Source organism: Euleptes europaea, chromosome 3, assembly GCF_029931775.1.
Source record: "Euleptes europaea isolate rEulEur1 chromosome 3, rEulEur1.hap1, whole genome shotgun sequence".
Taxonomy (NCBI): domain Eukaryota; kingdom Metazoa; phylum Chordata; class Lepidosauria; order Squamata; family Sphaerodactylidae; genus Euleptes; species Euleptes europaea.
Genome location: NC_079314.1, coordinates 107,335,725 through 107,351,704, shown reverse-complemented (window position 1 = coordinate 107,351,704; position 15,980 = coordinate 107,335,725). Strand labels below are relative to the sequence as shown.

Below are 15,980 nucleotides of genomic sequence, written 5' to 3'. Positions count from 1 at the left end.
CAGTGGCAAACCAACTCTGCTCGTCTCTTGCCTCAAAAACCCTACGAGGTCAGCATTAGTTGGCTGCAACCTGACAGCACCACCAGGTGCCTTGGGAGACCAGTGGGTAGGATGGCATGAGATATGGAGAGTTTGAATGTGGGTAGAACGTCCTTTGACATGGAATGAAGGAAAAGTACAGAAGAAGAGGAAGAGTTGGTTTTTATATGCCGACTTTCTCTACCACTTAAGGAAGAATTGAACCGGCTTACAACCGCCTTTCCTTTCCTTCCCACGACAGACACCCTGTGAGATAGGTGGGGCTGAGAGAGCTCTTAACAGAACTGTAACTAGCCCAGGTCATCCAGCTGGCTTCATGTGTAGGAGTGGGGAAACCAACCCAGTTCACCAGATTACCGTCTACCGCTCATGTGGAGCAGTGGGGAATCGAACCCGGTTCTCCAGATCAGAGTCCACTGCTCCAAACCACTGCTCTTAACCACTACAACATGCTGGCTCTCCAGGAGGGCTATGGGGAAAAGTGAGCATTTAGACAGTTATCCCTACCTTAATAGCATTTTTATGCTTTTGTTACCTGCCCTGAGCCTCACACACTGAGCATGTTATGTATAAGCACTATTTTATATTCCTGTATTGCAACAACCAGTTTCGTGTTACTCAAAGACATGAATAGCAAAAGGTTACCTTCCAAACCATAAGATCAGAAAAGTTCCAGCAGTCAAGACCAAGAACGAAAAAGCAAAACATCAGGTAGAACAAAAATCCATTAGTCATACCAGCCATGACTCCAAGAACTGAACACTTGCCAATTTCTTTATTTAGAATCATATAATAAGTTTTAGATACACTATACATCATTTCAGGACCATGGCCCACTATGTAAGAAGCCTTGATGCATTAAATAGCCTTTTGCCCAAATACAATTTTTAAAAATTTATACCAGCCTATATAATTTTCAAGAAAGGTGCTAAGAAAAAAAGCAGAGCAAGGAGGACATCCATCTCAAGGAGATGGGAACCTGTTAAAGCAGTCTTTTCTGTGAAATTCAATCATGCCTATCAAGTCAAGACAAAACAAAACAAAAATCCCTCGGATTGCTCTACATGCCCCTTTCAACAACTTTAACTATATTAAATGGCACTTGTTTTCAGTTCTGCAACAGTTCAAGTTTAAACTAAATAGATTTATCTATCCCCATAAAACAAACTCTCCCTCAGGCTTCAAAATGCCCCCAAATGAAGTCTGTTTCTGTTCTGAAATAAAATTAAATACCTGAAGATTTCTGCACTATCACGCAAAGCCAATTTATTGAACTAGGTAATTTTGAGCTCTCAAGAAAAACATCAGACCATTATAGCCTGAACAGCAACAGTGGTATAAACCACAGTGAAATATTAATTTCACAAAAGCCATGAAACCATCATAGTTGATAAGGGAATGGAGTTTCCACGTGCACTACTCTACCAGAATTTGAAAAAACTACTTATTGGAAGTTCAGTTCTACAGACACAACTAGTTTCACTACCTTAAACAAAATACCAAGACTAAAAATTAACCTCTGAACCATGCAGCAGGGGAAAGTATCATCTCTCTTCCAAATCATACTACAAACTCAATAACAATGAAAAGACAAGCATTTTAATATATACTGCAGATTCAAGCTCCACATTTACAGGTCAAGCAGATGTTGAATTCCAGTCATTTAATTGTATCTTATATTTCTATGCCAGTAAAACATAGGCAAACAGATTGGGGATGCTGGAGAATATTAACTTCCATGCAAACAATCTTTAAACATTTTTCAGATTTCCCACGGCTCCTCGTGCACATGAAACACTGGAAATATTACTCTAATGGAAAAGTCTTACCCAAACTGGAGGTTTTTACTCTGCTCTTTCTCCAGCCGAAGCTTCTGATGTCGCAGACACGGCAAATGAGAGGGAGACAAAATGAGCAAGGGAGGGGAGAGACAGAAAGAGAGCGCACTGCACGTCAATTGTTCATGCCCTAATACAGCTTCAGGGCATACAGAGGAGCTAAGCTGCTTGCCAAATTAGAATGGAAGTTGTTTTCCATTGGCCTCCCCAAAAAATGTTTTTTTAAAGCAACTTTACAGTGACTGCTCTGGTTTCCATCAACAGTGTCACGACAGAAAGCTATGTCTTAAAAAATGCTAGGGAGTTAGAAGAAAGTGGATTTAATAGAAGTTGACTGTACCGTCCTAAGAGGCAAAGCAAGCAAGTAGACAGCAACATTTCCCCGTCTCTTTCTGCAGCTTTAGAGTTTCTTCCAAATTTGGTAACAAGCTAGACTGGAGGACTATTTTTATACACGGATTATTCGGGAGAGTTTCAAAATTACAATTGCAATTCCATTTGTTGCAACATTTGCTTAAACAGCTTAAAAAGCAAGCATAACCAAAGATTTCCTATCCTTGTTTTATCACTATCTCCCACTTAGAAAAGCAAAAGGCACATCATCCTGTTTGATTAGCTATTGACCCAGCAACTATAGGCAAAAAGTTTCCAATTTCATTATGCTGATTACAGCATGTGCTTGATTACAGTCTAAAATTAAGATTTCTTAACTCCTCTTTGAGCATTCCAGATTACCACAACATGGAACACTTTCAACATCATTCAAAGTCCATAAAACAGCATACCGAGTCCAGAACTTATGGAGCCCACCAACGGGCCTCAGATTTTGTGGCACTGGATCGCCCTGCCCAGAGAGGCCTGATAACGCTGATAAGAAGTCCTGACCATACAAAAAAATCCCCCTCTTTTCTCATTATGTCCTGGATTCTCGCAAGGAAGTACAAAGGGAGGCTCGCCCCTGAAGAGCCAGGCAGTATAAAAAATACAACATAAACTTTAACCGTGAGCCCTTAGCTAGTCCCTCCCATACAGGTTTCTCCCCCTTGGCCAGGATCTGCCTAACACACAACAGCAAGGTCTGACTACACCCTTTTTTGGACTCGCGTAGCTCACAGAAAGGCTCATTCTAACACTCCACCATTATGGGAGATCATCAAGGAATATTATATGTACTTTCTGAGCTTCAAGGCAGCTGTAACTGTTAAGTTACACTAAACTGACGACAGAAAAGAGATTGGTTAATGGAATACCACGTTCTAAGAAACCATTCTAACAATGTGAAACGTTTATATTCAAACCTCCAACATTATTCCCTTTACACACCCAATACAGTTATAGTTTCTTTGACATAAACTTAACATATCTAACCACTGTACAATCTGACCGCAGAGGAAGAATACCCACCCTGTTAAAAACAAAAAAACCCATCCCACTCTTCTTCTCACAGCAATTAATCAGGGCAAGTGTATTCAGCTAAAAAGCAAACAAATATCAATACCTCAACTACTTCCTCACCTTTCTTGCTCAGTTTCAAAAATAGCTCTGCCCTATTGGCTATGCAGTTCCTGTCAGTCCAATTTTATGCCTGGTTAGAGGTGAACAGATAAATGCATGGTTCATGGAGCAGCCGCGCCAGCCACAAACAGCGTGTCACCCAGCGAACACTCAGAGACCGAACGAGGATACTGGGTGTTTTTCTAAGCAGCTATGTGCTGCAAGAAGTGTTTTTATACGAGGCTGCACTTTTTAAACCCCTTAGGAATGGAACTCGGTCTTCTGAGAGCTCCCACATCAAAAGGGGCACTCTAAGGGCCATCTTCTTTCTTAGAACTATATATTAAAACAAGTCCCAGAGACATTGACGCTAAATCCTGGCTGGAAGCATAACCAGATGTGTCAGTCGCTGTTCCTTTGCAAGAGTGAAGGTCACAGACACAATTCCAAACATTTACTGCTCAGCCAGGAACAACAAACACACATTGCACCAGTCAAGGGTCATGCTTATTCTCATAATAAACAAGGGGAATGGAGTTAGGAGGGGACAGTAGGAACATCAGGAAGTGAATGGTTTAAAACAGCCTTCTGCATCCTTTTCGGAAGTAATATACATAAAGCAAAACATTAGAATGAGATGCTTGCAGTATGAGCTTTTTGATGTTTAGACTTTCTAATCACTGAATATTTCCGATCAGCTTTACTTTCATAATAAAACCAAACTTGGAGTCATTTCACTAATCCCAGATTAATTCAGTTCAAATCTGGCAATGTTCTACCTCCCAGGGCAGAATAATCTGGATGCCCAGTCAGCTCAAGCTCAACTATCAACATGAATCACCAAAATGTGAGGAAAGGGGGGTGCGTGCTTTTGATGGGCTCCCAAATACCTTCAACTCACAATATTTTAAAGTAGTATATCAAATGGAACCCCATGCCCATAAAAGTCTGGATTTCCGGTTAACAGCTTTACAAAAAGAAGTTCTAACCGCCTGATGGTAAAAGTGGCAATAATCAGAAGAAGTAGAAGAGTTGGTTTTTATATGCTGACTTTCTCTACCACTTAAGGAAGAATCAAACCATCTTATAATCACCTTCCCTCCCCCTCCCCACAACAGACACCCTGTGAGGCAGGTGGGGCTGAGAGAGCTCTTAATAGAACTGTGACTAGCCCAAGGGTCACCCAGCTGGCCTTATGTGGAGGAGTGGGGAAGCCAACTCGGTTCACCAGATTAGTGCCCGCCGCTCATGCGGAAGAGTGGGGAATCGAAGCCGGCTCTTCAGATCAGAGTCCATTACTGATAGTTACATATGGAAATACCGTTAGACTAATTATTCTTTGCTGTGGACATCAAGAAGATCACCAGAAACAAAGACACCACTCCTTAAAGTACTCAGTGAATTAGAGTATAACTATGCAGCTGGGAAAACCTGATCCCCTGTAAATCTCAGGATCCCACTACCTTTGGATTGTCTGGCGTCTTTACTTCCACCACTTGGTTAACTTGCAACAACGAAGGGCTTTTATGCTTGCGAGGTTTAACCTTTTACCCTTTGCTATACTTTTTGGGAGGTTTCAGAAACATCCCATATTCTAAAAGACTCTGTCAGTGCAGTATGAGCAGCATAGAATCATTACAACATGTTTTGCATTGTCCTTTCTAAGTTGATATCCGAGCTAAATTGCTTAAGTCACTCTTAGATTAATGGAACGGAGATTCGGACAATTGTAAAGTTCAGTTTTTTCTCACGGGACAAAACTCCGATATAATGGATAGGGTTGCAAAATTTCTACAACTAGCTATGAGGCTTTGAGATTCTAAATTCTGATCCTATCTGGTCCTAGCTTTTGTTCTCCTTGTTTTTTGCCCCGTATTAATTGTATAGGAGTCCCGTGGCGCAGAGTGGTAAGCTGCAGTACTGCAGCCCAAGCTCTGCTCACGACCTGAGTTCGATCCCGACAGAAGTCGGGTTCAGGTAGCCGGGTCAAGGTTGACTCAGCCTTCCATCCTTCCGAGGTTGGTAAAATGAGTACCCAGCTTGCTAGGGGTAAGGGGAAGATGACTGGGGAAGGCACTGGCAAACCACCCCGTAAACAAAGTTTGCCTAGTAAACGTCGGGATGTGATGTCACCCCATGGGTCAGGAATGACCCGGTGCTTGCTTTTACCTATTAATTGTATATATGCCAATAAAGGTGCTGTTGTTGTTGTAAAATTGTATAGTCGTTCTAGATACTTGTACTGAAATTATTACCCATGGCTATGAATAGGGGAAAGTTTCTTTCAAAATGCAAGACAACATTCCATTGGGAATAAGCTCTGCCACACATAAAGATCAATGTGAATTTTTAGCTGCCCAGTTTTAACAGAGCCCTTTCCATTTGCATGTAGTGCATGCATATTCCTACAGATTCTCAGCATGCTGTGTCACAGGCAGGAGGGTAGGGACTGCCCTCCTCCATGCGAAAGCAAATCTGAAGTCCCGCTGTTGCACTGAGAGAATTGCACATCTCAACTTCTGATCTCTTGAACGTATGAAGCTGCCTTATATTGAATCAGACCCTTGGCCCATCAAAGTCAGCATTGTCTTCTAAGAACGGCAGCGGCTCTCCAGGGTCTCAGGCAGAGCTTTCACATCCCCTACTTGCCTGGTTCCTTTAACTGGAGATACCGGGGATTGTACCTGGGACCTTCTGCATATCAAGCAGATGCTCTACCACTGAGCCACAGCCCCTCCCCAAAAGAAAGATGCATTCCTGGACTGGCTGTCTTACCCATCCACCTTGTTGGATGACGTAGTCAGAGACATAGTCTTCTAGGTAGGTGACACCAAACTGCAGCAACGCGCCAAGTGGCTCCTGGCCCCGCCTCGTGAGCTCCATTAAGAACTGCTGAAGTATGACCAAAGGCACTAAAACCTTTTAAAAAGAAAGTCATAGTCAAGGGCTGCAATATGCACCATAAAAAATTCAAAGACAGCTTCATCTACCTGTTGCACAAGTAACTTAACTACACACTGAATGCACGGCACATGCAAGAGAAATGCGGCATTAAATTCATCTAAAAATTTAACTGGATGTCTGGAAGAGTTCAGGAGAAATGGAGTCTTCCAGGCCCCTGGAGTATAATTACACTGGCATGCAAGTCCCATGAGCCAAACAGGAGGTCTCTCTCATCACTTCCTTCAGGCTACCTGCTGATGGAAGGTAAAGAGGAGTTGCTGTTGTCAGTTAATGTCATCATCACTTTAAATTAAGGGACTAGCGTAGGGCGGCGGGAACAAAGATGGCAGGGATAACAGAGGCACAACTTTACAACTGGCTGGGATGAAAAAGGAATAAATTTGGAAGGATCAAAGGGAAAACAGTGATCCCATCTGTTTTCTCTTGCCTGGTTACAATTCATCCTTCCTCAGCTGACCTAGCATAAACCTGACCGGAAAAAAACATGCCACCACTCCTTCCCCCAACCACTTGAAAGGACCAGGATGGTAGGAATATCATGCTGGTGGATATCTGGAAACCTTCTGTATGCTGGATACTACCCATCACCGCCAGTTGCCGCCTTTGCCGCAGAAGCAGACAAATAGCAACACAACTGTCACTTATGACAAAATAATGTTGATTAAGCATTTTATCTGTTCATTATACTCATCCCCACATGGCTCAGAACAGCTTACGTACGATTCCTAGACAATTTCCCATGCAGGCAGCTTACAGGACAAGCCTGCTTAGCTTCAGCAGAGAATGAGGTTATGTACCCTTCAAGGCCATCCCCGTCCTATTTCTAGCATAAAGGCATTTACTTTCTCTTTTCTGGCTTTCCCCAAAAGGGCTCCTTCTGTGCTAGGCCACACTTCAAAACAGTGGGGGTTACCGCACTTGTATTCCAGCGATGTATTAAGAGTTTGAAAATGTTATAAAAAATACTGTTCACACTTTCTATGTATTCCCCCGACGTATTAAGAGTTTGAAAACGTTATAAAAAATACTGTTCACACTTTGTTTGGCCCCTCTAGCTGTGAAGACGTCTTCCAACCATTTATAAGCCGTGGTATCCAAAAACCCTTTTAAAGCGATGTTTTTTACAACATTTTCAAACTCTTAATACAACACTGGGAATACAAAGTGCGGTAAGTGCCAGGAATAGGAAAGCTCAAAAGCACATCTCTCGACGTAATTGAGGAAAGATTAGTTAAGAGCACTAAGTGTGTAAAACTCCTTCTCCAAATAAATTAATGTCCTTCCTGATAAAACAAAACACGGGGATCTTTTAAACTCTGGGCTATTTTTCACAATGTAGCTTTCAGTGCCAAGTTTTTTGGGGAAAGAGCTAGCTGAATTATAGCCAGTAATGCCTGAAATAAATAATCTACAGAAGGGGCGTCGAACTCAATTGTTATGAGGGCCAGATATGGCATAAATGTCACTTGGTTGGGCCGGGCCATGCCTCGCCAGCCCAGATCGAGAGTGTGGGGAGAGGGGCTGCCAGGGCTGGTTCACAGGCCGGATAAGAGCTCTCAAGGGGCCAGATCCGGCCCTTGGACCTTATGTTTGACACCCAGGCTGAGTAGAATCTATTGTTGTGTTTTAATAACACTTACAATGTCCTAGATGCGCAGTGATACACAGCTTATAAGAACTAGGCAGTTTCTGTACGAGAAAGAGGATGGGGTTTCTAGATGCTTAGCTTGAAGTACTGGCCAATGCTTTTGTCAGAATAGCTTATTGCAAGCTTGTCACCTGTTGTTAGGACAAGGAACTGTAATTCAGTATAATAATGGGGGGAGTGGATTTAAAAAGTCAAAAATTATTTTACTGGGCAAGCTTGTTAGAGTTCAAGTAGTTTTTCAACTTAAAGCTTGGAACTAGGATACCTGAATGACCGCTTGCTCCCATATGAGCCTACCCAGCTGTTAAAATCTTCCTTGGAGGCCTGGTTCTCCATCTTCCCTACTCCGGAGGCAAGATAGATGGATACCAGGCACACAGCATTCTCAGAAGTAGCATCTTGTCTGGACTCTTGCCCTTTTTGACTACTGCAAACAGACTAACACGGCTACCCACTGTGAATCATCTTGTCTGAGGAACTCTTTGCCCATCCATTTTCCTGTTAGCAAACTTGGCTATTATTAGATACCAAATGAAGTGTTCCGTTTTCCGAGGCTTTCAACGTGATATGAATTATACTAGGGATCTGAACTGCTAATGGTTATGTTTGTTTTTTAAAAAACCCTATTATGTGATGTGACTTTAAATTATTTGCAAACCACTTTCAAAGACAAGGATTGATAGGTAGGACAGAAATATCGGAAGATAAGGTCATAAATTTGGACCTTGATACTTGTGACAGCTATTCAAACATAACTGATCAAAGGAAGTACTTCTGTATTCCCAAAAGGAGAACATTTTCTATTTTTTAGCTAGAACACTTCAAACTCCCAGTCAAGAAATAAAGGTAAAATCTGCAACCAACATTTTGCTTGCAGAAGAGTAAATATCATTTTTAATTCCCTTACAACTCAACACTTCTGAACCCTTCACTTATGGTAGACTTTATCTTTATGCATTTTCCTCCTGTAGGAATGTTTCTCAGTTTTAAAAAATGTTTAGAAAGAAGGGACAGGAAAATCTTTAATTCTTTTCATTTCCCTTCCAGTTTGTGAATCAAAGGGCAGGTTTACAAGGAAAATAGCCGCAAGATAAAATACCAATACAGATGGCATGAGAGACGCTCCAGTGAAAGCAAAGTTCTTTTAATATTATGTGCGAGCATTTTTTTTGGGTAGAGAAGATTCAGGCATAAAGGGTCCATAATTTAAAGCCATGATAGTCTGTAATACCTTAATGTTTGGTAAAACAAAAGACTAACAAACTAAAAGATTCCAATAGTTTTCTCAGATAAGTGCCTATAACCTCATGACAAATATTCTTGTTTGCTATGCTGCACACTTTTAAATTTTTGACCTTCAATAAATTGACTGGTGCATCAGAATTCTCCTCTTCAAATACTTACATGTAACATTTATCTCTCATCGTTCAGCAGAACATGAACACATAAAACTGCCTTATACTGAACCAGACCCTTGATCCATCAAAGTCAGTATTGTCTACTCAGACTGGTAGCGGTTCTCCAGGGTCTCAGGCTGAGGTCTTTCACATCACCTACTTGCCTAGTCCCTTTAACTGGAGATGTTGGGGACTGAACCTGGGACCCTCTGTATGCCAAGCAGATGCTCTACCACTGAGCCACAGCTCCCACTTTGAGGAAGTGCAGAATTTTAAAAATATTGACCAACAGAATTTTAAAAATCTTGACCAACTGTCGAAGTTAATAAGAGAAATCATAAAGGCCCAGGATCTATCTCTACAAGGCACACAGCAACAAGACCTTTCTGGTGTGTGTGTGTGTGTGCGTGCATGTGTGTGCGCGCACGCGTGTGTGTGTGTTCTGGTGTGTGCCCAGAACACCCAGAGAAGAGCTGAGAGGTATATTCTGACCCTCTCCCCCAAAATGTTTGGATGCATCCTAGAGATTTGTAGACAAAGTTCAGAGAACAGACCACAGGAACCATTCTGACCCCTCCACCAAAGCTTCTTGCTGCAACTCAGAGCCCTGAAGGGATGCCAGGAGATGGGTGGGGGGAGTAAGGGCTAAGTAACCAGTATTTACTCTCTAGGAATAGAACTAGCCTATCAGATGGACATTTTGGAGGACATTGATTCATAGGGTCTCCATGAGTCCGAAGTAACTTGACAGCACTTAACACACACACATCAGATGTAACTTAATAAGAAGCGCAGCCAGTCACCACCACCGCTTGAGTTTCCAGAACCACTCAGACTACAAACCCTTTTTTCAAAAGAGTATGGTTATAGCTGGGCGTTGGTTGGCACTTAAAGAAAATCTTGAGTGACAACCTGCTAGTCTGATGTGATCAAAGCAAAGAGTGCTGGGAAAACTTTCAGAGAAGCTGTTATTGTGGCATAAGGGTTTGTGAGTCACAGCCCAGTCTGAAGTGTTTCTTTCAGTGGTTATTACTGAACGAGCCCAGAAAGTCAATCGGCCTTGAGAGAACTATGTTAACATGACATTACTATTCAGACCACCAATGAAAGAAGGGGTCAAAATAGCAAACGATCTGAGAATGGGTATAGACCACTGCCAAAGGGTGATGAGCAGTCAAATAAGGAGTTACTCCGCCAGGCCTACAACTGAGGGCAGCTGCAGGTTGTCATCTGTGCTGGGCCCCCTACCCCCACCCTTTGTTAATTATGTGAGGTTTTGACTGCCCTGCCGAGCCCTCGGTGGTTTCATACTAGTCAAGCACCTTGTTATTTTCTTTATTAATTATTCTGTATGGTTTTAATAGTTTTAACGGGTGATGTTTTATGGTCTTGACGTATTTTGCATTGATTTGTTGTTACCTGTCCTGAGGCCAGGGATTGAGGGTGGGATACAAATCGAAATAAATAAAGCATATTTATCAGCAGTGAAAATCTGAAACAGTTACGTGGGCCATAAGGGATCCTGCCTAGAGCGAAGGCCTACAGGACAGGTTTAGAGCAGGCCAGAGACAAAACTCTGCACAAGAAGATCTTTACCTCTAGTTTGCTCTCAGCATTCCTTGTCACCTCGCTGCCTGTAATTAGAAAGGGACTGGGATATCCTTTCAAAGCACTCTTGTCCCCATCAGGACTGGATGGTGCTTGCCAAGGACATCCAAAATCCCTCTCTTCTTACAGGCAGGAAGAGGACAAGAATGGTAAAGAGCAGGGTGTCGAACTCAACTGTTACGAGGGCTGTATATGACATAAATGTCACTTGGTCGGGCTGGGCCATGCCTCGCCAGCCCAGATCGATAAGAGATAAGAGCTCTCAAAGGGCCAGAGCCAGCCCGAGGGACTTGTGTTTGACACCCCTGGTGGAGGCTTTTTCAAATGCAGAGGCTGTGAAGGCTGAGACCTGGAACCACATGGAAGGGGAGAAGATAGCAAGAACCTCCTCCCACCCAATAACTATTATTGCTCAGGTCAAGCAGGGGCAGCAAAAGCATACCGCTGCCCAGGGCTGGTTCACCACTTACGCAAAGCCAGGGGCCTCTTGGGGGTGACAAACCAGCAGCAGATACAAGAGAAGGCAGGAAGCAGCTGAGAAGCTGTGTGGCTGGTCTGAAGCCACCTACCCAAGATCTTCCATACAAGCCAGGCTGGAGACATTTGCCCTGCAGCTCACCTTGGTTGTGAAGCTGCAGGACACGTTTTCTCTGCTACTGCTCACCTTGGGGGTGGGGGGCACAATGGCTAAAAAACAGCTGAAAGGTAGTGTTCTGATCATCACACACCCCCTAGAAACTTCATACTGCATCCCCCCATGCCCCCAGTGAACCCTACTCCTCCATGGCCATCTACTGGGCATGGAGTAGGGGTCACTGGGGGGGAGGGGGGGAGGTAGTTGTGAATTTCCTGCATTGTGCAGGGGGTTAGACTAGATGACCCTGGTGGACCCTTCCAACTCTTTGATTCTATGATCCCAGAGGTGTGCATGAAAATTGGGATGGGTGTGGGCAAGACCGCTGCCTCTCAGCTCATAGAACACTCAAGAGGCAGCATTCTGACCCCTCTCCCAAGGAAATGGGAAACTTCTAACTGCATCCCATAACCTTGCAGAGAGACAATAAGAAGTTCTCCAAGTCAGAGCTCAAAATACCACCTCTCATCCAATAGGTTTAATACAGTTCTTTAAAATGTTGTATGAAATTGGCCTTTCTCTCAAGAGCCAAGGCAGATGACAACAATATTCAAACAGTTTGATAAAACACTAAACAGTAAAACATCAGATATAAAAATACATTAAACCCCAATCTAAAACACCTTCTGCCCCCACCAGCAGGGCTTTCCCCCCTTTGCCCAAGCTCGGATTGCCCCAGAAGCTCTCCTGAGTAAGTCTTACAACCTTACTGGAAAAGCAGGAGAACAGAAGCTCCCTGACCTCTTCTGGGACAGGCATGGACAGCCAGTGAAACAGCCCAAGCCTGAAAAAGCTGAAGAGATCCCTCCCCTATCCTCAGGGGAAGCAGCCGTGAGCAACGCAACATGGCTCCACGGTGCAGCTCGCAGTCGGCATGTTGCGAGTCCATGATGTAAACAAACCTCAGAGGAGAGACAATTAGTGTCAGATATGCTTATGAATTCCAGCATGACAGCTTTTGGGAGTGGCCAGCTCAGTGCAGAAACTATGTTTTGATTTGTAAAGAAAATCGCGAGCTCTGCAAGAGAGTTAATTTAAATCCTTCATTGTTTTAAAACTTGTACAGATGATGCTTATATTAGCTGATCTGTGCCATTTGTTCAGCTTCTGCTAGTTATATAAAGGGGCAACGCCCAGGACTGAAGCCCCACTCCCAAATATTTGAAATGCTACTTTGCTTTCCCACTGGCTTATGAAATGTTGACAGTGTTTTCCTCATATTTACATATGTATTTGCAGCCATAATGAGTATAAACTTGATTTTTTTAAAGACAAGAACAAGGAAATCTGAGATTCTCAGGATGCTAAATTCCGTTCTAGCCTTCTGCGAGAATAGTGTATCCTTTCTAGATGAACTCCTAAAGTTGAATGGAGATGATGCCTGGCAGATGTGCCTGGCAAGACAGACCAACCTGCTCAGACAGGCACTGCAGATGCCTCAAAACTGATACTAAACAGCACTGAACGAATAGCCAATTCAAAGTGATGCTGAGCTGGTCCATACCTTGCTCCACCCAGTGGCGTGAGCTGCTGCCTCCTGCGTCCTTTCTCTGTACTCCTGATAAGTCACTGGCCTGGAGATGAGAAACCGAAACAGAGGATTATAAGGGGCTGGGGGGGGGGGGGGAAAGAGAGGCAAAACTAAGTATTACATTCATTTTTCCACCAATATTTCAGCACAGTGTTAAATTGGTTATACTAGTATCAGGAGGAGGGAATTTCACTTACCGACAACATCAGATCATACAATGAGCTAGATTAATATAATTTTTGCTGAATTTTCATTCAAGCCGTAGACAGGAAAGTAAATATTGGGGTAGTGGAAAATCACGTTAATTGGTTTATTTTTAAAAGATTTTTTGGGATGGTGAGATAGGTCATCGCCACCAACTTCTATTGCACAAAGTAAACTTGTTGCAAGCAGGAAGAGTGTTGAGATGGAAGCAAAACTATAGTCATTAGTGTCTGGAGCAGGGTTCCCAAACTACATGGAAAACTGCATTTTAGCCCATTCTTCTTCTAACTTGTAACCTCACAACCACCTTGTTACATTAATTAGGCTGACATACAGAGACTTCAAGGGTACCTACACAGCTGAGTGGGAATTTGAATTTGTCTCTCTCATATCCAAACATATAGTATAACCGTTACGCTACCTTGGAGTACACTTGCACGCTGTTTACCAGTTTAATATAAAAGCATACTTTTTACAGAACTAATGCATTGGGGCCTTGCCAAATTGATAAACAGCTCAGCAGCAGGTGTGCCCAGGAATCTGTGCAAGAAACCAAAAAAAAATGATCACAGACCCACGCGATGTACTACAAATCTAACTTCCTTCACTTTGGTTGTATTGTATTTATTGATAGTCTGTTTGACCAGCCAAAAGTTAATACATAAACTTACCTAACTTAATAGAACTGCAAAACTAATATAAACTACAAAATTAGATAAAAGTAAATGATACTAAAATGTAAAAAAAATTTTTTAAAACATATCAAGAGAATTAACTTAGCATCTTAATCTTTCTAAAAGTATAGCAAGGTTTAATAATTTTTTCCATCCTATTTTTGCGAGTTTTAATTGCAATGGCACAAAATTTGGCAGCTGGGAGTAAAAGTGTGGAGTTTCACCCATCAGGAGCCTCTTAATCAGGAACTCTACTGGCTTATCGGGGAATCCACTGATCAGGGTAGCAACGAATTTAATATGGGCCTCATGATAAAATTGACCTTCACTTCGGTTTCAAAAAGCAATTTGCTGCGTATCGATACTCTACAAACACAAGTTCAAGGCATCATTAAACACAGAGATCTCTGCAATGTGGTTCTGAAATTAGTGTTCTTCTGTTTCCCTGAACGATAGCATATACTCAAAAAGAAATCCTATTGTGATAAATTCATTGCCTTAGATGTTTTTTTTAAACTGACAGCACAAAATATAAGCATTTGAAATAAATAATAAACACTATGAAATCTATTGCCCCGACTTGGATGGCCCAGCCAGCTGGATTTGGTGAGATCACAGAAGCTAAGCAAGGTCAGGACTTGGAGGGAAGACCGCCAGGGAAGTCTAGGGTTGCTACACAGAGGCAGGCAATGGCAAACCACCTCTGTCCTTCTCTTTCCTTGAAAACCCTGTGACTTGATGGCACTTTCTACCACCATCACCATGAAATCTAGTACAAATTAAATTTGGTACCCTACATCTTGCTTAAGGAGCCCCGTGGCGCAGAGTGGTAAGCTGCAGTACTGCAGTCCAAGCTCTGCTCACAACCTGGGTTCGATCCCAATGGAAGTTGGTTTCAGGTAGCCGGCTCAAGGTTGACTCAGCCTTCCATCCTTCCGAGGTAGGTAAAATGAGTACCCAGTTTGCTGGGGGTAAAGGGAAGATGACTTGGGAAGGCACTGGAAAACCATCCCGTAAGCAAAGTCTGCCTAGTAAACGTCGCGATGTGATGTCACTCCATGGGTCAGGAATAACCCGGTGCTTGCACAGGGGACCTTTACCTTTACATCTTGCTTAACACAGTTGAACTAATTTTGCCATATTTGTTTCTCAAAATTAAATTTAAATAATATCAGTAGTGGACAACAACCGCAGAAAGGGCTCCCAAATTTGCTCATTTTAAAATCTGGGACTTGCTCATATAGCTGAATACCAGTTACCATAAGGAAGCAAAGTAAAAGGAGATGTTACATCCACAGCTCCATTACATGCAGCAGTGCACCAAACTAGATTCTATAAAGCAGTGATAAAGTATCTTTCAGAAGAAAAAAATATTGCTATTAAAAATCTAGATCAGTATTTTGAATTTGCATAGAAAGTATCCAAGCACAAATATGCATAAATATCTGGAGACTGTCTCTAAAGGCTGTATCGCTAGCATACTATACAAGATGTGCTTTAAAATGCATAATTTCTTGCATTTATCAGAGATTTGCCTTACCTGAATTACACTTTCAAACCACACATTACATGGTTATAAATACTCATGGCATATAACATGAAATAGAACACCAAGTTGGCTGTAGCGCCATATAAAGCCAATATACTAAACCAGAGGTGTCAAATATAAGGCCCAGGGGCGGATTTGGCCCCTTGAGAGCTCTTACCTGGACCGCAAGCCAGCTGAGGCTGCCACCCCCTCCCATTCTCCATCTGGGCAGGCGAGGCATGGCCCGGCCAAGTGACATTTATGTCCTATCCAGCCCTCGTAACAATTAAGTTCGACACCCCTGTACTCAACTGTAAATTGTTATGGTTTCACAACTGTTAAAACTTATGGTACTGGCAAGTTACTTGCATAAATACACAATAGGTCTGAACAGAATCTTATTTATTTTACTTTATTTATT

At 42.6% G+C, this 15,980-nt stretch overlaps 1 protein-coding gene across 1 annotated transcript in view; it reads right to left on the bottom strand.

Moving 5' to 3' along the window:
* BCL2L13 (BCL2 like 13) overlaps window positions 1–15,980 on the bottom strand; it is a 41,756-nt gene that overhangs the window by 10,726 nt on the left and 15,050 nt on the right. The window contains exons 4-5 of the mRNA XM_056847690.1: window positions 13,127–13,196; window positions 6,147–6,290 (exon numbers count right to left, since the gene is read on the bottom strand). Coding sequence (XP_056703668.1) covers window positions 6,147–6,290; window positions 13,127–13,196 — 214 coding nt within the window. The remainder of the gene's footprint in view (window positions 1–6,146; window positions 6,291–13,126; window positions 13,197–15,980) is intronic.